Genomic DNA, 22,938 nt, shown 5'->3' on the forward strand with positions numbered 1-22,938 from the left:
TAGGATAAGCACTCTCAAATATTATTACTTATAAACCGGGGGAGGGCTGGGTTTCCACTCGCATCAGTTACTTTCTCTCCTCCTAGAAAATCTTGCAGCCGCTAGAATTTTGGGCCCCTTTGCTAGGAGGCAATTAACAAATTGCATTTTTACTATCAAAGTTGAGAAAGAGTGGCCCTTGCCCTGCCGGCACGCTTCCGACGCGTCGCCCTGGCCTGAAGATGTCTACGGTCGGGTTCGCGCCCCGTGGTCACCTAAGGCTTCCAGAGCGCCGGAGCCGGTGTACAGGACCTGCTCCTCCAGGGTCCCCATCTGGGTCTCCAGCTGTCCTTCCTCTCTACTTTCTTCTCGCGGCACACCCCTCTGGGCCTCGTCTAAACGAAGGCACCGCTGGTCCGGAGTTGCACTTGTTCGCTCCCTCCTGGGCTCTGGCAGAGCTGCATCCCCGGGGCTGCTCCGGGTTCTGGCCAGATAGCAGAGTCAGAGTCGAGATGCATGTCCCCTGCGCCGGCCAAGGGTGCCGCTGGGGCTCGCGCCGAGTAGGCGAAGGCGGGGACCAGAGGCGCCCGAGGTGGCGCAACGCGCACAGGTGGCGCCCGGCCAGGCCAGGTTCGGGCAGGTGAGGCTAGGTGTGGTCGGGAAGGGGCGGGCGGACCGGCCCCACCCCGCCTCGGTTCAGCAAGTGGGCCAGCTTGTTGGGGCTCGCTTGGCAAGGGGACGCGGGGACTAGGGGCGCGGACGCAGGTACGGGAGGATGCGGCTGCGGGGACCTGGGGGCGCAGGGCTAGGGCAGCAGGCCCGGCCCGCACGGCTTTCCCGGAAAGCGCTGCCCAGCGCCGCGGCGATGCCCTCGCTGTGGAGAGAAATCCTCTTGGAGTCGCTGCTGGGTAAGCTGAAGCGCCTCGCCGCGCGTTTGCGGGTGCCAGCTCTCCGGGCCCTGTCCAGAGCCGCGGCGCTAGTCCAGGTTGGCTGAGTTCGGGTAGGAGGAAAAGGGCGCTCCGTGCCCAGAGTGGAGATGCTTATCTTCCCCTGGGAACTCTTCCTACTGAGGGGAATAAAGGAAAAGACCTAGACTGGAGTGTTCAAACTGAGTCTGCGAGGCGCCCGCAGAAGACGCCGTCGCCCGAGTTCCCAGCAGCTCTGGGATTGTGCCCAAGGAGCGCGAATTCCTCTCGTGTCGGCCTTGACCCCGCAAGGCCGGTATCGTCCCCAAAGACCCCCACCCGTGGCCTTTTAGTTTAACTTTACACAATTCAGTGCTGAACTTTAAAATTCAGAAGGAGAGGGGCACCTGTTTTCCCCAGGAGCTGTAGGTGAACACCCGGTGGCAGCTGCTGCCGTGAACTGGGCCCAGGACAAGTGGCCCTGGTGTGGGCTGCACACTTGGGCATTTGGCGAAAAGCATCGGACTCGAGTCTCATGTGCTCTCTCACCAGCTTTACAAAATCCCAAGGACAATTTTATTGGTGTAATTCTGTCGGAGCTGTGTGAGTAATAAAATGAAAGTTCCCAGACAAACATTTGGGATATTGCTGGAATCCCAGGTTCGTTACAAAACAAAGATCCCTCTGGTCTGGGTGGGGCGCCTTCCTGAGAACTTGATTTTCTGGGAGCTGGTAATTCTCAGGAGGGCTTCAGACTATTTTTTTTTTTTTTTTTTCTGGCTCAGTCTGTATCTATAAGTTGGGAGATGTACAGTGCCTAGCATTCAATAAGTACCTCAGGTGCTAGTACTCAGTGCATTTGATCTCACTTAATCCTCCCAACAACTCTGAAGGGGTTGAAAGTTTTGCGGACTAAGAAGCGGAGTTGGAAAGTCAGTTGGTAGAAAGTCCCCACACCTGGTAGGTAGAGGGGCTACCTTTGGACCCAGGCTGCTTAGAGTTATGGCAACTCTGACATTTGCTACTTGTGTAACCTTAGGTACTCATTTATCTTTCTGAGTCTCAGCGTTTTGCTTGTTGTTTTGTTCTTGCTTAGTTAGTTTTTGCATTTATAAGAGGCGAGTGGAAATACTACCCATCTCATAGCATAGGGGGCTGTATAAGGAATGAGACAGATGCTCCGTGTTTAACACTTAGCACCAATCCTAGTGCGTGGCAAGTGCCCATAGCGTTAATTATCATCATTGCTCAAGATTATACAGCGGTTATTGGCAGAGGTGCAACTTACTTCAGATCTGGGTATTCCACTACCCTGCACTGCCTCCTAAGGATTAGACTGAAAATGTTCTACTCAAGGGAATGACTGCTGCCTCACTCAAGTGCTTTGGGTGTAGTCTGGGGTTGTAGGAGGGAGTCCTGCTGCTTACTGCCCTTTTGGACTCTCACAATATTTTTCATTATACAGGGGACAATGTAGGTAAGAAAATTTTGTCAGTCAGGGTCCTGATGGGAAGCCAAATTCAACTCAGATGGTCCAAATGAATAGGACTTAATAAAGAGATTGTCTACAGCCATATGGGCAAGGAAAAGGAACAAGCAAGGGATGCTGAGAGACTCATGGCAGCAAGAAGCCATCCTCTACCAGGGCCTGATGTGAGGGGGCGGGGGGGGGGGGAATATGTACGTTTCACCAGAAATTTCACTTCTGGGAATATATCCTACAGATATACTCAGAGTCATGCATTACACAGTGACATTTCACTAGGAAATTGCCATCACTTTTCTGTCCATCGGTCTCTTAAGGCACAACACAGTCAGTGCAGTGAGTTCTGTGAATCTCTACACAGGTGTAGTGCTCTTGTTTTGTTTCCTGTCAGTGGAAACAACTGGAACCCAGTTCAGGCCAGAGTCATAAAGAAGAATGGCCAGCCTGAGTGGCTGGAGTGGAGGGATAGGGCTATTGTTAGAAACAATGCCGAAGTTACACTTTCTCTCTTTAACTTTTTTTTTTGTAGGATATATTTCTTGGTCTCTCTACCATGACCTGGGACCGATGATCTATTACTTTCCTTTGCAAACCCTAGAACTCACTGGGCTTGAAAGTTTTAGTATAGCGTTCCTTTCTCCAATATTTCTAACAATTACTCCTTTCTGGAAATTGGTTAACAAGAAGTGGATGCTAACCCTGCTGAGGATAATCACTGTCGGTAAGATTTAAAAGAGTTTCTTTAAGTTTTTTTGTTTTAGTTAAAAATCAAGTGAGATTATGTAGACTGTTCTTTGAATGCTAAATGTTTGAATTTAAAAAATCAAATATTTCTCTTTCCCTTACCACTACCTTAGAAGAGCTTTAGTAATTGGAAGACTAGACTGAAAGTCGATGTGTTTTACATTTACAATGTTTTTGCCAGACTAGAAAGACCTAAAAATCATTGAAATGAGTAGAGGAAAGATACCTTAAAGAACTGATCAACTCTTGAATATATTGTGTTTTTCTTTCCAACTGTGACATAACACTCAGGAGCCATTTTAAAAAGTTTGTTAAATAATAATTCACAAGAAATGTGAAGATTATGATGACAAACACCACAATAAGCAGTCAAACAAGAAACTAGGAAAAATACTTGCAACTCTTTTAGCCAAAGGGCTAATTTCTGTAATATATAGAGTTCCCACAAACCAATAATAAAAAGAGACCAACAACTCAATAGAAAAGGGGGCACAGGATCTGATCAATTCACTGGAAAGGAAATACAATTAGTTCTTAAAAATGGAAGCAAATGTATAGATCATAAATTATACACATACAGATATGCTTATCTATAGTTTGACAAGTAGATCAGCAAAGAATAGTCTGACTGCACTGTGCAGTAAGAGTGGGGAAACAGGCACTCATACATTGCTGGTGCGTGTCCATTGGCACAACCTCTATGGAGAATAATTTAGTAGTATTATCAAAATTACAAATAAGCACATTTCACCAGAAATTCTACTTCTAGAAATATATCCTGCAAATATACTCACAGTCATGTGTTGCATAGCGACATTTCACTATGACACTGCCATCGCTTTTCTGAAGGCACAACACAGTCAGTGCATTGACTTCTGTGGATCCCCACAAAGGTATAGAGCTCTTGTTTTGTTTTGTGTCAGTAAAGATGAAGTCTCGCTATGTTGCTCAGCTGGTCTCGAACTCCTGAGCTTAAGCCATTCTCCCTGGCCTCCCACAATGCTGAGATTATAGGTGTGAGCCACTGCTCATGGCCTAGAGCTCTTGTTTTTAAAACAACTCAGACTCAGAAGGATAGTGGCAAAAACTCCTGAGAAGTGTGCCCTTTACAAAGTTGGTGTCCATAGGAATTGGAAGATGTGTCAAATGGTCTTGAAATTTTCAGCTCCAAAAATAACAAATGAAGTTTCCTATCCTGAACTGAGTATATAGTAATTGATTTCAACTGGCATTGACTTACAGTATCCTTCCATGACCCACCATAGCTCTGAGTCTTGCAAGATTCATTTTCTTATCACACTTCAAGTTGATTTTATGGGAGTGATCTCATAGGTAGTAATTTCTTGTTACCTTTGGTGCTGCCTATGTGGACCTTACCTATACATCCACAGACTGAGTGGAAACTGGGATAGTTTCCATTACTTCAATCCATTTTTGGCCCAGTAACTTCTGGTGACTGTAAGGGATGTGATATAAAATAAGTTTGGGGTAGATATTCTATTTTATCTCTATGCTTCCTGTTCCCTTTTCACTTTCTTCCTCCGTGAAAACCTATCACCTTGAGCAGAAGTAGAATTATATTTGGAAATATGAAATAGGTAGGGAACATTACTCAGAGTTGAGGAGGAAGTGGCCATTCTCTGCTAAATGCTGCTCCAGGTGACCATTGAGCTTTGTTTTTGCTAAACAGAGGCTGAAGTAAGCCATGATTTGCTTTAAAACTCCCTTCAAATGCTTCTTAGGGATATGAAACAACTTTGTTTTTAGAGTCCTGAGATATTCTTATGTAAATACAGAGAGGGTCTGAGCGTTACATGCCATCTCACTTCTGGCACCTCAGATATTCAAGGTTAATTACTGTGTAAGTAACCATTAAACCAGTTCATACTCCTATCAATTTAGATTATTTTTGACCCACCAGGTTGGCTATAATCAAAAAAGACAGACAATAATAAGTGTTGGCAAGGATGTGGAGAAATTGGAACTTTCACACATGACTGGTAGAAATGTAAGAAATGTAAAATGGCACAGCTGCTTTGGCAAAGTGTGACAGAAGCAGTTATCATATGATCTAACAACTCTATTCCTTGGTATATACCCAAGAAAAATGGAAACATCTGTTCAGACATAAACTTGTACACAAATCTTCATAGCTGCATTATTCATGAGAGCCACAAAATGGAAACAACCTAAATGCCCATCAACTGACACATGGATAAACATACTGTAGTATATACATGCAATGGAATATTATGTAGCTATGAGAAGTAATGAAACACTGATACATGCTACAACCTGGATGCACCCTGAAAACATTATGGTAAGAGAAAGAAGGCAGTCACAAAAGGCCACATATTGTACAATTTAATACGAAATGTCCAGAATAGGAAAAATTCGTAGAGACAGAAAATAGATTAGTGGTTGCCAGAGGCTAGGGGATGTAGAGAGAAGGGAATGAGAAGAGACCTGCTAATGGGGATGTGGCTTCTTCTTGGGGTGATGAAATTTTTCTGGAATTTGATAGTGGTGATTGTTGCACAACTTTATGAGTATACTAAAAATCATTGAATTGTATATTTTAACATGGTGACTTTTATGATATGTGAATTGTATTTCAATAAAAATTTTAAATACATATATAAAATTATACACCAACTATGTCTTCCTGAGTATAAAGATGGTATCAGATAACATTCATCAAATGCAGATTATGGAGTTCCAATCCATGCTTGCCAAAACTGCTTAGCTCTCCCTATTTTGTTTGTAGGCAGCATAGCCTCCTTCCAGGCTCCAAATGCCAAACTTCGACTGATGGTTCTTGCACTTGGGGTATCTTCCTCGCTGATAGTGCAAGCTGTGACTTGGTGGTCAGGAAGTCATTTGCAAAGGTATGGTTAATGTTTCATGTACTTATAGACAAACAAGTATAGTCAGTTACCAAAGGGAAACTTGGGGCCAGGAGTTCCAGGTTATAGTTTTTACCTTCCATATGGCCTTGTTGAAGTCTCCTTTTTTTCCTTTTCCCAAAACAAGGACATGAACACTTGCCATCAATCTCAATAAGGTTTTGAAAATTAATGAATTATAGCAAGTTGCTTAAGTTGCTATATAGAGGCTAAGTCACATTCATTATTGCAGATTACCAACAAGACTATTTCAGCTACTTATTCTATGAAACTGTGAAATTCATGATGGACATAGTACATTGAGTCCACATAAAAAGTGTTTAAAAATACTTTTGCACTTACAGATACCTCAGAATTTGGGGATTCATTTTAGGACAGATTGTTCTTGTTGTTCTACGCATATGGTACACTTCACTAAACCCAATCTGGAGTTATCAGATGTCCAACAAAGTGATACTGACATTAACTGCCATAGCCACACTCGATCGTATTGGCACAGGTAATATAGTAACTTTGGAATTTTCTCTTTTGCAGAGCTTACATTTCCTGTGTGAATGTTCCACATCTTGGAAAGAAAATCTATAAAAGTAATCTTTCTGCATTATATCTATATTTCAGCTTTTTCTTCCTCTGAAATAATAATTGGTGCAACCAGTGGGCTATTTGCTAAGCAGCAGGCACATTTTCCTTGCCTGTACAGACAGAGGGTAAAAATAAAATACCGTCACTGGTTTGTAGCACCGTGGCAGTGGGAGACGAGAACCAGGCCTTATACCCTAGCTCTCATTCGGCTCTGTCTTCCTCCTCCTTCCCCCTGGTCAGGGCTCTCTAGGATGGGATTCTCCATCCTCCACTTCCACACTGACCCCAGTACATCTGTAACACTAAGGAAAGTTTCTGTGACCTATAGCTGTCCCTGGAACTTCCTGTGTTTTTTTCTTCCAGAGGTCTGAAGCTCCAAATCTAAGACTTGAAAAGAAAGGAAACCTTGCATATGCATACCAACTTTCCAATCACCTGTATCTCCCAGGGGCCAGCTTTCTCTGAGACAGAAACATGCCCAGCTTGGAGTTTGTTTTGTAAACCAACCCGAGACTCTTCTAAAAAGAAGGGAGAAGTGTTAGTGGATTCTAGTTAACTTGCTCCTAGCTTTTTGTGTAACTCTCAGTGAGTCACTGTTCTTCTGTAACTACAAGGTGAAATATCAAGATTAATGGAAGTTTAGAGGGTATTGGCTCACCACAAACAAAATGCTTGTATAATTTCCCCTGTGCCCCCTAGTTTGGCATGAAATGAGAATAGAGGGAAATTATGTCAGTAAATTGATCACATGATTATTAATAGTAGAAGACTTAGAACTCGGTCTGGTCCCCTAACATATGTTTTACATTCATATCTAGAGGCAGAGACTCGGGCAGCCCATTTCACAGGTACAGCCTGATAAAGATCTGAACTTCAGGGTACTGTTCACATTTCCTGACTTTTTTTCTATCTGGCCTCTGTTTTAAATGTATGTGACCCAGTTCCTGGCTGGCAGTCCCTTTCTCCATTTCTGCTCTGTGCCTTCCTTTATAAAACTGACTGTTCATCATGCACCTTCTCAGCCTATCTGAGCATATTAAGTATTTTTTGTAGTTTCCTTTGAAGATTTGTTGGGTCCTGTGTGGGGGTGGGGTCACCCACTGTCATACACTGCATTTCACTCAGCAAATTCAGTTTAGATGGCTTTTCCCTCAAAACTCTCTGCTGAGACCCCATGCCCCTGGTCTCCCTTCTGTCACTACCGCCCTCTCCCACTCCATCCCATCCCCACTGCTCTCAGCTCTGCCCCTCCTCCCTCTGATCCTGTTAATGTCAGAGAAGCTTTCTTGGGAAATTAGACTGCCAGCCGTACAGTCAGACCCTAAGACCTTCCTTCCATCCTGTAGAGGGCAGGATGGGGGTCACAAAGTGTCTGCCCAATAGGCTTTCTCTGTTTCTGTGAAGGAGTCCTCCTGCTGGCATCTTCTCCAGTTGTTACAGTTTTGTGTGTAAAGTCATTACTGTGATGAGTTGGACCTCTTGGTTAAATAGTACCAAGGAGCTACACTGCCTAAGCTCTAATCCCAGGTTCCTAGGTTCTCTTTACTAGCTGCGTGAACTTGGAAAGGCTACCTGATCTCTCTGGGTCTGTTTTCTTGTTTTTGAGACTGAGTTTCACTCTTGTTGCCTGGGCTGGAGTGCAGTGTTGCGATCTCGGCTCACTGCAACCCCCACCTCCCAGGTTCAAGTGATTCTCCTGACTCTGCCTCCCGAGTAGCTGGGATTACAGGTGTCTGCTACTGTGCCTGGCTAACTTTTTATTTATTTATTTTTTTGTGTGTTTTTAGTACAGACCGTTTTCACCATGTTGACCAGGCTGGTTTCAAACTCCTGACCTCAGGTGATCCACCCGCCTCGGCCTCCCAAAGTACAGGGATTACAGGCACGAGCCACGGCATCCTGCCCTGTTTTCTAATCTGTAAAATAGGATTAATAGTAGAGCCTACTTCATGAAGTTGTTGTGAAAGTTAAATGAGTTAATATAAAGTTAATATACAGGGCTCGGAAGAGGGGTTGGTGCACAGTGGCTACTCAGTCAATGCACTGCATCCACAGAGGGTTAGATGACAACCCTGTTCTTTGGGAGGAAGCAGCCTGTGTACTGGAAATGTTCCACTCAATTTTTACATTTGTTCCCGGACACTTTTTCTGCAATGCCTTAACTTCACATGAAGCAAATAATTTTCTGCATTTTCACCTGTTGAATTCCAAAATGCGTTTTCTGCCTTAAACCATTCCTTATCTGGCCTGCATGGAATTATCTCTCCCACTAAATAGCTGTCAGCATGTTTAGCTTTGTATTTTAGTTGCATGTCTCATCTCCTCTTCTGAAGTAAGCTTCTTGAAGCCAAATGCCATTTCTTCCTTAATGTCTGCTAACTATAGAGCGCAAATTTCCATATAACTAAACTTTTTCCATATATGTATTTTTAAATTCTAGATGGTGACTGCAGTAAACGTGAAGAAAAGAAGACTGGTGAGGCAGCCACGGGGATGGCCTCTAGACCCAACTGGCTCCTGGCAGGGGCTGCCTTTGGTAGCCTTGTGTTCCTCACCCACTGGGTTTTTGGAGAAGTCTCTCTTGTTTCCAGATGGGCAGTGAGTGGGCATCCGCATCCAGGGCCAGATCCTAACCCATTTGGGTGAGTTTGGGTTTGGAAGCAATCACAAAATTGGCAGTTATGCCTGGAGAAAGCAATGCCTCCTTTGTCAGACAGCTAGGTCTGTGCTAACCAGATATTTCATACCCACTCTCCCTAGATATCAGAATATGGCATGAAATTATTGTGTGCTCTGGAGAGAAGGGCACCAGAAGGGTCTTTTCCCCTGTGCAGAAGGATTGCTGAAAAGTAGATGTGGGAAGCCCAATGGTTGCTCACAGCTAAATAAGAGGTTTCCAGAGCTTCAGCATAGGCATCCCGAGGAATGCTTGCACAGAACATTCTCAGTGGTGGGAGAGGAGCAGCACTCCCTGGCCATTTCCTCCAGACCCTCTGGTTATGGTTATGGGCATTTAGTAGGACAAGACCACAGTCCCCTGGGGAGACTAGGTTGACTGCCTGGGGCACAGATCTCTATTCTCAGCGAAGGAGGGCAGCCCCAGGAGATCCCTGCATCTTCTGGTACTTTCTTGTTCCAGCCGTGGGACACACAGGGAGTTAGTAGTCTGGAGTCAAGTGTTGGTCCTTGTGTTTTGCCCTTATTAACCCTCTCTCTACTCTTCCTGACATATCATTTCTCTTGTAACTGGCACCATCTCTTCTTGCAAAAAAATTGGAGAAACTCTTAAAAGATCTGCCTCTGATAACTTTTCTCTCTTGTAGTGCTCAATTCTTACAATTGAAGGCATGCAGCTGCCTACTGGATCTTTCCCCAGCAGGGATCTGGGCATATCCCACAGGCTTGTCAACCTCAGCCTGTCCAAATCTGAACTCAGTATTTCCCAGTCCTCCACGCATGTTCTTCTTCCCCCATGCCCAGGTCCACTTTGTCTGTCCACCTCATTATCCAAACCTGAAACCAAGAGTTTGCCCAGAATTCTCCATCTTCCTCATTTTCTCCAACTCAGTTCTGTGACTTCTTTTAGATTAAACCCTTCCTCTCTATCCCTAAGCACATCTGCCTTAGTGGAGTCCTCACCATTTTTTCATTCAGGCTATTACTGTTGTCTCCTAATTGTCTCTCTTTAGCGGAATCTTCTCCACATGGCTCCAGAATGATCTCTGTAAAATGCAAATCTGATTCCACCACTCCTTTACTTATAAGCTCTCAGCAGTTTGCCCCACAATACACAGGGAAAATACTGCCCCCAATTCTCCCACATGAGGCAGGATCTGGCCCCTCTACTTACCTTTACAAATGCGTTCTAATCTTATCCTCCTGCTTCACCTGAGCCGAACCCACTTGCGGTTCTCTGGAAGTGCCAGACTGTTCCAGTCTCCCCACTGCCTGGGCTTGCTTTACTGTCTTGATGTCCTGGTAAGCCCTACTCCATTCAAAACGCAGCTGAAACATTTTCTCTGTGAATTCTTCTCTTATTATCACAGGGGATCCCTTCTTTATGCCACATACTATAATACTTTGAATCAATCAATTTTTGTATGTGTGTTATATATGTGTGTACACACATACACATATATATGTATCTGTTAGAAACTTTATTTTTCTGTATTACAGATTTTTAAAAATGTCTTTCTTCCTGTCCAGATACTAAGCCCCTTGAGGGCAGGGAATGGGAAAATGAATGAATATTGATTGCTTACTCTGTGTCAAGTACTGAACAAGGACGTTTGAAAATATTATTTCATTTAGAGTCTGTATCTTCCTCCATATCTGGGAGGAAGGCAGAGAAGAAAGAAAGGAACAAAAGGACAGAGGGGAAGGAAGAAGTTTATTCCTACGTGTTAAAGCTTAGTTTCCAGAGTTACTTGTGAAAACAAGCATACGTTTTGTGGCAGAGTAAAGGAAGAATTTTAATTGTAAATGGTGAGTCCTGGTAGCCAGGAGAAACTCACCATTCAACTCTGGGCCAATCATGTTACATCCCTGGCCTTGCTTTTCTCACAAGAAGAATGTAACTAAACTTCAGGGGGAAACTTTCTCACATATATAAAATGAGGGTTTGCTTTTCAGACATTTCCTAATCCTGTATATTAGAGTGAGACATTGAAGATGGAAATGCAACTCACAAGACCAGCATTTCCCAAACTGTGCTGGTTTGGGAAGACACAGCGTCTTCCCTGTGAGATGCTGGTTTCTTGAGATGTAAACGAGAAAAAGAAAATGCTTCTACATCAAATAGGTTGAGGAAATAGTGCATTTCAATCTTCCTTTCTTTGTACTTCACAATGCATATCAGCATATTAGAGACGTTTGGAGGTTTCCCAAAGTTATTTGAACATGGAATTATCCTTTAGAACATCTATTAATGCCTGACAGAGTAGGCGTGTTTCTCAGAACCAGCTTGAGAAATGTTGCGTTAGACCATCATCGCTCACCCTCATCATAGTAGGAATGGCTTTCTGAAATTCACCAGATTATACTTAAGGAAATGGGTCATAGGTATGTTTGATGGGGAAAAGGTGAGAGGGAGGCTCCGAAGGTGCTGAAAGGCCTTGGGAAAACAAAGGAGCAGTGTCATCTGTGGCCCTGGGAGGACAAGGGAGGACAAACTGTGTCTTGGTCACATGTTCTGGCTTCTCCTTAGCCCACGCCAACACTAGTGACCCCATCACTCTTAGTGTTCTGTAGCACTTTCTGCCTTCTGATAATCTTCATTATTATTAGATCTCACTATTTTGTCCAGGCTGGTCTCAAACTCCTGACCTCAAACGATCCTCCCCCCTCTGCCTCCCAAAGTGCTGGTATTACCGTCATGAGTCACTCTGCCTGGCCCTATCTGCATTATTTATTAATGGTGTTTATTATAAGTCTCCCCCACCAGAATGTGAGCTCTGTGGGAGAAAGGGATCATTGTTCATTGATGCATCCCAAACACCTAGAACAGAGCCTGGCACATGGTGGGCACTCAAAAATATTTGTTGTTGATTTGGCAGTAGAAAAATATCCACACTGTCCTTCATGGCCTCTTCTCACATCTGGTCTTCCGGAGCCCCAGGGTCATTCTTACACAGGTAGGAGCAGGTAGTAATATGGCTACGAGCCTCACCTCAGAGCCTGAGGACCATTTTAGATTCTTAGTCCTATGTGGGCTACTGTGTTTGACCTCAAGCAGGTTACTTACGTGCTCTTTCCCTCAGTATTCTCCTCTGCAAAATGGGGATAATATTAGCATTTACCTTACAGGCGCATGAGAATTAAATGAATAATAATTACAGGGGAAAATCTTAAAATAGTGCCTAGTATATAGTGTATGTTATGTTTTTGAGCTTAATTTATGTGACAGCTACTTAAATGAGTCCTATGTTCTAGCTATTATTATTTCTGGGTTTCCTTCTAAAGTTTAGTTAAATTTCTTTTTTCCTCCTTTTGCAACTTTTTGCCAAAATAGCAAAATAATAAAATCATTTGTGGTTGTTTTAAAAGCCACACAGCTATCAGTTATTTATCAAATTGACACTGGTTTTGGGAAGGCAGAGACTCTAGGCAAGAGCAGTATTGAGGTAGAGGAAAGAAAGAAAAAAAAGCAAACTAAATAGAAACCATTCCAATGAGCTTTTCTTTTTGTTCTTGGCAGAGTCATTTAAAATGTTACATGACCAACATGGACTGTACTTTAATAGTCTGAGAAAGCTTGGTTACTGCGCTTACATGATAAGTTGGCAGATATCATTGATCTCATGGCGGAGTTTTTATTCCTTCTCTGTTCTGAATGTGTATAATATTGGCTCCCAGTGGGCTCTCATGATCTCACCGGTTGTTCCACACACATTATTTCTTATATGTAACCAGAGGTGGGAGGTATATTTCTATTTTATATTCGGGACGATGAAATATTACTAACATCACATGTCTTAGAGCATGTCCTTTTTCACAGAGGTGCAGTACTGCTGTGCTTGGCAAGTGGATTAATGCTTCCAGCTTGTTCGTGGTTTCGTGGTGCTGGTTTGATCTGGTGGGTTACAGGTATGTGGAATTTACCTGCAGATAGACCATCACTGAGCTTGGTTATCCAGTTTGTCTGCAAGCATGCACAACTCAACTGAAAGTAGATACAACCATATAAATATGTACTGTGGCCAGATGGGCTGTTGCAACCAGCAGCAGCAACTATAACGCAGATGTCACCAAGGTCACTGGTGACTACCTGCTCTGAATTCCTGCTTCCTCCTACCTCCGCCTCCCCTTCCTCCTGTGGCTGTGCTGCTTTCCTGGACTACATTGCCATAATACTACCTACTCTTAAAAATACATAAACAAGGCACATGTGTTAAGTAGCAGATTTATAAAAATTCTTGATTTTTAATTAAAAAATTTTTTATTTGTATAAATTTATGGGGTACAAATGAGATTGATTGATTGATAACTTTTAAGTTCAGGGATACATGTGTAGGTTCGTTATATAAGTAAACTCGTGCAATGGGGGTTTGTTGTACAGATTATTTTGTTACCCAGGTAAAAAGCCTAGTACCCGTTATTCTTCCTGATCTTCTCTCTCCTTCTACCCTTGTCTGGTAGACCCCAGTGTCTGTTGTTCCCCTCTTTGTGTCCATGTGTTCTCATCATTCAGCTCCCACTTAATGAGAACATGCAGCATTTGGTTTTCTGTTCCTGCATTAGTTTGCTAAGGATAATGGCCTCCAGCTCCATCCATGTTCCTGCAAAGGATATGATCTCATTCTTTTTTATGACTGCGTAGTATTACATGGTATATTTTACCACATTTTCTTTATCCAGTTTACCATTGATGGGCATTTAGGTTGATTCCATGTCTTTGCTACTGTGAATAGCGCTGCAATGAACATATGCGTGCATGTGTCTTTATGGTAGAACAATTTATATTCCTTTAGGTACATACCCAGTAATGGGATTGCTAGGTCAAATGGTGATTCTGTTTTGGGGAATTGTCACACTGTTTTCCAAAATTGTTAGACTGATTTCCACTCTCACCAGCAGAGTATAGGTGCATAGATTGGGTAGTGGTCAAGTCAGAGTTCTTAGGCAATCCCTCACCTGATGGATAGAGTGGACCCATTAAGTAATTCTCATGAATAGCAGATTTTACCTAGGAGATGAGGGCCATGCATTGCCATGTTGCTAGTTGCCAGACTTCTTTCACTCTTCAAGATTCCTTGCTTTTCTGTGTTTCAAAAATGCCCTTTAGAATTCCATGATGAAGCTCCATTTCCCTTTCTCCTTTACATGTAACAGGCCCAGCCTTCCACGTCTGCTTACTCAAAGACCTGACCCATCTTTTCCCAGTTACACCCTTTAAGACCCCAGAAGTATCAGTGAAGACAATCATGTTTTGGGCCTCCCTCTTCCCTCTCCCCTAGTCTTTGTGAAGAGGAGGGAGCATTGTACTTATTTTCCTATAACAGAATTATGCCAGCCCTCCTCCTTTCCCTTAAAAGGCAGTATTTAATGATTATAGTCAGGTTTTCTGACTCTAAGTAAAAAAACCACTTTATTATATAGCAAATACTATATTTGGTTTATATAGCAAATACTATATTTGGTTTGAGACGTTGTTAATACATATTGATTAAGCTGGTGATTCAGAGTAGTACACTAGATGCTGTGTTTGAGAGATTGTATCAGTAATAGAAGATTTAGGATGACAACATAACAAGTGAATTTCTGTACATCATAAGCGCCATCACATTTGTCTGGAAATGTATGTGTAATCCAGATACATGGCTAACTCGATGAGGTTAGCCAGGTCCTCTTCCTCCTGGAGCTATGTGAACACACTGTTGCAGTCTTGTTGAGCTGTTTGTACTTGCTTGTGTAGTTTTTGATAGGCATTGTATTTGGAGCCTGTGGAGATTTGTGTGTATGTGGGAGTAATCTTTCTTCCCATCACAGGGTTTATTTGTGAGATTCCTCAGGGAAAGAGCCAGGAAAATTTGTCAATGCTGAGTTTGCATTGAGCATATGCAGAAGCTTTTTTTTTTTTTTAATTTATTTATTATTATTATACTTTAAGTTGTAGGGTACATGTGCATAACGTGCAGGTTTGTTACATATGTATACTTGTGCCATGTTGGTGTGCTGCACCCATCAACTCGTCATTTACATCAGGTATAACTCCCAATGCAATCCCTCCCCCCTCCCCCCTCCCCATGATAGGCCCTGGTGTGTGATGTTCCCCTTCCCGAGTCCAAGTGATCTCATTGTTCAGTTCCCACCTATGAGTGAGAACATGCGGTGTTTGGTTTTCAGTTCTTGTGATAGTTTGCTAAGAATGATGGTTTCCAGCTGCATCCATGTCCCTACAAAGGACACAAACTCATCCTTTTTTATGGCTGCATAGTATTCCATGGTGTATATGTGCCACATTTTCTTAATCCAATCTGTCACTGATGGACATTTGGGTTGATTCCAAGTCTTTGCTATTGTGAATAGTGCTGCAATAAACATATGTGTGCATGTGTCTTTATAGCAGCATAATTTATAATCCTTTGGGTATATACCCAGTAATGGGATGGCTGGGTCATATGGTACATCTAGTTCTAGATCCTTGAGGAATCGCCATACTGTTTTCCATAATGGTTGAACTAGTTTACAATCCCACCAACAGTGTAAAAGTGTTCCTATTTCTCCACATCCTCTCCAGCACCTGTTGTTTCCTGACTTTTTAATGATCGCCATTCTAACTGGTGTGAGATGGTATCTCATTGTGGTTTTGATTTGCATTTCTCTGATGGCCAGTGATGATGAGCATTTTTTCATGTGTCTGTTGGCTGTGTGAATGTCTTCTTTTGAGAAATGTCTGTTCATATACTTTGCCCACTTTTTGATGTGGTTGTTTGTTTTTTTCTTGTAAATTTGTTTGAGTTCTTTGTAGGTTCTGGATATTAGCCCTATGTCAGATGAGTAGATGGCAAAATTTTTCTCCCATTCTGTAGGTTGCCTGTTCACTCTGATGGTAGTTTCTTTTGCTGTGCAGAAGCTCTTTAGTTTAATTAGATCCCATTTGTCAATTTTGGCTTTTGCTGCCATTGCTTTTGGTGTTTTAGACATGAAGTCTTTGCCCATGCCTATGTCCTGAATGGTACTACCTAGGTTTTCCTCTAGGATTTTTATGGTATTAGGTCTAACATTTAAGTCTCTAATCCATCTTGAATTAATTTTCGTATAAGGAGTAAGGAAAGGATCCAGTTTCAGCTTTCTACTTATGGCTAGCCAATTTTCCCAGCACCATTTATTAAATAGGGAATCCTTTCCCCATTTCTTGTTTCTCTCAGATTTGTCAAAGATCAGATGGCTGTAGATGTGTGGTATTATTTCTGAGGACTCGGTTCTGTTCCATTGGTCTATATCTCTGTTTTGGTACCAGTACCATGCTGTTTTGGTTACTGTAGCCTTGTAGTATAGTTTGAAGTCAGGTAGCGTGATGCCTCCAGCTTTGTTCTTTTGACTTAGGATTGTCTTGGAGATGCGGGCTCTTTTTTGGTTCCATATGAACTTTAAAGCAGTGTTTTCCAATTCTGTGAAGAAATTCATCGGTAGCTTGATGGGGATGGCATTGAATCTATAAATAACCTTGGGCAGTATGGCCATTTTCACGATATTGATTCTTCCTATCCATGAGCATGGTATGTTCTTCCATTTGTTTGTGTCCTCTTTTATTTCACTGAGCAGTGGTTTGTAGTTCTCCTTGAAGAGGTCCTTTACATCCCTTAGAAGTTGGATTCCTAGGTATTTTATTCTCTTTGAAGCAATTGTGAATGGAAGTTCATTCCTGATTTGGCTCTCTGTTTGTCTGTTACTGGTGTATAAGAATGCTTGTGATTTTTGCACATTGATTTTGTATCCTGAGACTTTGCTGAAGTTGCCTGTCAGCTTAAGGAGATTTTGGGCTGAGACAATGGAGTTTTCTAAATATACAATCATGTCATCTGCAAAGAGGGACAATTTGACTTCTTCTTTTCCTAACTGAATACCCTTGATTTCTTTCTCTTGCCTGATTGCCCTAGCCAGAACTTCCAACACTATGTTGAATAGGAGTGGTGAGAGAGGGCATCCCTGTCTTGTGCCAGTTTTCAAAGGAAATTTTTCCAGTTTTTGCCCACTCAGTATGATATTGGCTGTGGGTTTGTCATAAATAGCTCTTATTATTTTGAGGTACATTCCATCAATACCGAATTTATTGAGCGTTTTTAGCATGAAGGGCTGTTGAATTTTGTCAAAAGCCTTTTCTGCATCTATTGAGATAATCATGTGGTTCTTGTCTTTGGTTCTGTTTATATGCTGAATTATGTTTATTGATTTGCGAATGTTGAACCAGCCTTGCATCCCAGGGATGAAGCCCACTTGATCATGGTGGATAAGCTTTTTGATATGCTGCTGAATCCAGTTTGCCAGTATTTTATTGAGGATTTTTGCATCGATGTTCATCAGCGATATTGGTCTAAAATTCTCTTTTTTTGTTGTGTCTCTGCCAGGCTTTGGTATCAGGATGATGTTGCCTCATAAAATGAGTTAGGGAGGATTCCCTCTTTTTCTATTGATTGGAATAGTTTCAGAGGGAATGGTACCAGCTCCTCCTTGTACCTCTGGTAGAATTCAGCTGTGAATCCATCTGGTCCTGGACTTTTTTTCATTGGTAGGCTATTAATTATTGCCTCAATTTCAGAGCCTGCTATTGGTCTATTCAGGGATTCAACTTCTTCCTGGTTTAGCCTTGGAAGAGTGTAAGTGTGCAGGAAATTATCCATTTCTTCTAGATTTTCCAGTTTATTTGCGTAGAGGTGTTTATAGTATTCTCTGATGGTAGTTTGTATTTCTGTGGGGTCGGTGGTGATATCCCCTTTATCATTTTTAATTGCGTCTATTTGATTCTTCTCTCTTTTCTTCTTTATTAGTCTTGCTAGCGGTCTGTCAATTTTGTTGATTTTTTCACAAAACCAACTCCTGGATTCATTGATTTTTTGGAGGGTTTTTTGTGTCTCTATCTCCTTCAGTTTTTCTCTGATCTTAGTTATTTCTTGCCTTCTGCTTGCTTTTGAATGCGTTTGCTCTTGCTTCTCTAGTTCTTTTAATTGTGATGTTAGAGTGTCAATTTTAGATCTTTCCTGCTTTCTCTTGTGGGCATTTAGTGCTATAAATTTCCCTCTACACACTGCTTTAAATGTGTCCCAGAGATTCTGGTATGTTGTATCTTTGTTCTCATTGGTTTCAAAGGACATCTTTATTTCTGCCTTCATTTCGTTATGTACCCAGTAGTCATTCAGGAGCACGTTGTTCAGTTTCCATGTAGTTGAGCGGTTTTGATTGAGTTTCTTAGTCCTGAGTTCTAGTTTGATTGCACTGTGGTCTGAGAGACAGGTTGTTATAATTTCTGTTCTTGTACATTTGCTGAGGAGTGCTTTACTTCCAATTATGTGGTCAATTTTGGAATAAGTGCGATGTGGTGCTGAGAAGAATGTATATTCTGTTGATTTGGGGTGGAGAGTTCTATAGATGTCTATTAGGTGTGCTTGCTGCAGAGATGAGTTCAATTCCTGGATATCCTTGTTAACTTTCTGTCTCGTTGATCTGTCTAATGTTGACAGTGGAGTGTTGAAGTCTCCCATTATTATTGTATGGGAATCTAAGTCTCTTTGTAAGTCTCTAAGGACTTGCTTTATGAATCTGAGTGCTCCTGTATTGGGTGCATATATATTTAGGATAGTTAGCTCTTCCTGTTGAATTGATCCCTTTACCATTATGTAATGGCCTTCTTTGTCTCTTTTGATCTTTGATTGTTTAAAGTCTGTTTTATCAGAGACTAGTATTGCAACCCCTGCTTTTTTTGGTTCTCCATTTGCTTGGTAGATCTTGTTCCATGCCTTTATTTTGAGCCTATGTATGTCTCTGCATGTGAGATGGGTCTTCTGAATACAGCAGACCAATGGGTCTTGACTCTTTATGCAGTTTGCCAGTCTGTGTCTTTTAATTGGAGCATTTAGTCCATTTACATTTAAGGTTAATATTGTTATGTGTGAACTTGATCCCGCCATTATGATAACTGGTTATTTTGCTTGTTAGTTGATGCAGTTTCTTCCTAGCCTCGATGGTCTTTACATTTTGGCATGTTTTTGCAATGGCTGGTACCGGTTGTTCCTTTCCATGTTTAGTGCTTCCTTCAGGGTCTCTTGTAAGGCAGGCCTGGTGGTGACAAAATCTCTAAGCATTTGCTTATCTGTAAAGGATTTTATTTCTCCTTCACTTATGAAACTTAGTTTGGCTGGATATGAAATTCTGGGTTAAAAATTCTTTTCTTTAAGAATGTTGAATATTGGCCCCCACTCTCTTCTGGCTTGGAGAGTTTCTGCCGAGAGATCTGCTGTTAGTCTGATGGGCTTCCCTTTGTGGGTAACCCGACCTTTCTCTCTGGCTGCCCTTAAGATTTTTTCCTTCATTTCAACTTTGGTGAATCTGGTAATTATGTGTCTTGGAGTTGCTCTTCTCGAGGATTATCTTTGTGGCGTTCTCTGTATTTCCTAGATTTGAATGTTGGCCTGCCCTACTAGGTTGGGGAAGTTCTCCTAGATGATATCCTGAAGAGTGTTTTCCAACTTGTTCCATTTTCCCCCTCACTTTCAGGCACCCCAATCAGACGTAGATTTGGTCTTTTTACATAATCCCATACTTCTTGCAGGCTTTGTTCATTTCTTTTTCTTCTTTTTTCTTTTGGTTTCTCTTCTCGCTTCATTTCATTCATTTGATCCTCAATCGCTGATACTCTTTGTTCCAGTTGATCGAGTCAGTTACTGAAGCTTGTGCATTTGTCACGTATTTCTCGTGTCATGGTTTTCATCTCTTTCCTTTCGTTTATGACCTTCTCTGCATTAATTACTCTAGCCACCAATTCTTCCACTTTTTTTTTCAAGATTTTTAGTTTCTTTGCGCTGGGTACGTAATTCCTCCTTTAGCTCTGAGAAATTTGATGGACTGAAGCCTTCTTCTCTCATCTCGTCAAAGTCATTCTCCGTCCAGCTTTGATCCGTTGCTGGTGATGAGCTGCGCTCCTTTGCTGGGGGAGATGCACTCTTATTTTTTTAATTTCCAGCTTTTCTGCCCTGCTTTTTCCCCATCTTTGTGGTTTTATCTGCCTCTGGTCTTTGATGATGGTGATGTACTGATGGGGTTTTGGTGTAGGTGTCCTTCCTGTTTCATAGTTTTCCTTCTAACAGTCAGGACCCTCAGCTGTAGGTCTGCTGGAGATTGCTTGAGGTCCACTCCAGACCCTGTTTGCCTGGGTATCAGCAGCAGAGGCTGCAGAAGAGAGAATATTTCTGAACAGCGAGTGTACCTGTCTGATTCTTGCTTTGGAAGCTTCCTCTCAGGGGTGTACTCCACCCTGTGAGGTGTGGTGTGTCAGACTGCCCCTAGTGGGGGATGTCTCCCAGTTAGGCTACTCAGGGGTCAGGGACCCACTTGAGTAGGGAGTCTGTCCCTTCTCAGATCTCAACCTCCGTGTTGGGAGAACCACTGCTCTCTTCAAAGCTGTCAGAGTCGTTTGGGTCTGCAGAGGCTTCTGCTGCGTTTATTGTTTACTGTGCCCTGTCCCCAGAGGTGGAGTCTACAGAGACAGGCAGGTTTCCTTGAGCTGCTGTGAGCTCCACCCAGTTCGAGCTTCCCAGCAGCTTTGTTTACCTACCAAAGCCTCAGCAATGGAGGGCGCCCCTCCCCCAGCCTCGCTGCTGCCTTGCCGGTAGATCACAGACTGCTGTGCTAGCAATGAGGGAGGCTCCGCGGGCGTGGGACCCTCCTGGCCAGGTGTGGGATATGATCTGGTGTGCCTGTTTGCTTAAAGCGCAGTATTGGGGTGGGAGTTACCCAATTTTCCAGGTGTTGTGTGTCTCAGTTCCCCTGGCTAGGAAAAGGGATTCCCTTCCCCCTTGCGCTTCCCAGGTGAGGCAATGCCTTGCCCTGCTTCAGCTCTCGCTGGTCGGGCTGCAGCAGCTGACCAGCACCGATCGTCCCGCACTCCCCAGTGAGATGAACCCAGTACCTCAGTTGAAAATGCCAAAATCACCGGTCTTCTGTGTCGCTGGCGCTGGGAGTTGGAGACTGGAGCTGTTCCTATTCGGCCATCTTGCTCCGCCCCCCCAGAAGCTTCTTAATCTGCATATAAGTTGGAAAAGGAAAAAGAAATGCATTGAGCATTTGTTCAGCATTTATATCATGCCTTTTCTCATAAAGTATAAGCAAAGTGCTTATTGGGCAGGTAGTTAACAGCTTCATTTTAACCTTAAGAACACAGAGAAATAGATTGTTAGTTAAAGAACAGAAAAGCTGTGAACCTATCGTGTTATACTTATTTCCCCAGACAAGTAAGGTCATATCCTTGAGAGTCAAACCTAGTCTAGTTTTGCTGTCTCTCTGCAGTATTAAATAGTAGCTTTAAAGACTCTAAGAGAAGCAGATTTAAGGCTTCTAGAAGGCTGTTTGCAGTAGAAGAAAGCAGGGCCATAATTCACCAGCTTCATTTTCCTTTCTGATCACTTACTCACTTGCAATAAGTTGGAGCTCAAGCTTAATTATCTGGAGGTGGTGCCCACTTTTCACTGTGATTCGTCTCTGGAAACCACACAATAAAGCAAGCTGTGGCCAAAGGAATCCTGTTTTCCCACTGTACAGTTTAAGTTGACAATCCAACTGGAGACTCAGCATGAAATTAATTATGGCAGTGACTGAACAATTTCATACAAGCAAAGATACAGGTGCTTTAAATGTTGATAGCAGTTAAATCAGTAAAGCCAGAGTTCTATTTTTAAAAAAGGCTAGATAGAGTAAACACATTGATAGGACCCCATTGTACTGTAGTGTTCAGATAATTTTACTACATGGAAAACTTGATTTATTGAAAACTTATATGTGAGTTATAACTGTTATTGAAATAGTTACCATTACTTCCACTTGACGTCTTTGATGTTGTACAGGTTTGGGGGGAGATTATTGGAAAGGCTCAAACAAAAGCAGTTAAGGAATACAGTTAAGTGAAAAAGGTAAAGTGACTAACAGTGTGTATCGCATGCTACCATTGGTGTACAAAAAGGAAGGGAAATGCATGCACATATATATTTCTTTGTATGTGTAGAGTATCTCTGGAAGGATGCAAAGGTAAGTGCTTACACTGGATTGGTTGCCTTCACTAAGGGGAACTAATGGGTGACGGGACAGAAAGTCCCTTTTGTAGCATTTGAATTCCAATTTTGAATTTATAACCCACTTAAACAGTACAATTTTGGCAGATTTAAGATATAGAGCCCATTTTAAAATAGAAATAAAAATGGTAACAGTCAAGATAAATTTGAGAGATGTTTTCATTCCCTCTAGACAATTCTCTGTAGTAAGACAAAGAGAACAATATTATTCTAACGTCTTTAGATTAGAATATCAAATTCAGAATCATTCTTTTAAAAACAGTCATTGTAAGCCAGTAAGTAAGAAAAATTTAACCTCACTAATAGTCAAATAAGTGCAATTTAAAATGTCATAGCATTTTTGACTTTAATTTGGTAAAGATTTTTGGCATTATTACATATATTTGGTAAATTTTTACCAAATTAAAGATGAAATTTTGGCAGGATTTAAGAGGTGTTGAGACTTGGCAGGTTTTCTACAGGAAGTAAAGACAAGTATTAGGTTTCCTGAAAGTTGCTTTCAGGAAAGCAACTGGTCACAAGTCATGACCTTAAAATACTTATGCCCCTTAACATAA

At 42.2% G+C, this 22,938-nt stretch overlaps 1 protein-coding gene across 1 annotated transcript in view; it reads left to right on the forward strand.

Annotated features, from left to right (window-relative positions):
- Window positions 1-661: 661 nt before the first annotated feature.
- Window positions 662-22,938, forward strand: part of CWH43 (cell wall biogenesis 43 C-terminal homolog) — a 95,811-nt gene continuing 73,534 nt past the window's right edge. The window contains exons 1-6 of the mRNA XM_031664446.1: window positions 662-887; window positions 2,900-3,091; window positions 5,882-6,002; window positions 6,365-6,519; window positions 9,043-9,244; window positions 13,099-13,187. Coding sequence (XP_031520306.1) covers window positions 755-887; window positions 2,900-3,091; window positions 5,882-6,002; window positions 6,365-6,519; window positions 9,043-9,244; window positions 13,099-13,187 — 892 coding nt within the window. The 5' untranslated portion in view covers window positions 662-754. The remainder of the gene's footprint in view (window positions 888-2,899; window positions 3,092-5,881; window positions 6,003-6,364; window positions 6,520-9,042; window positions 9,245-13,098; window positions 13,188-22,938) is intronic.

Source organism: Papio anubis, chromosome 3, assembly GCF_008728515.1.
Source record: "Papio anubis isolate 15944 chromosome 3, Panubis1.0, whole genome shotgun sequence".
NCBI classification, from domain to species: Eukaryota; Metazoa; Chordata; class Mammalia; order Primates; family Cercopithecidae; genus Papio; species Papio anubis.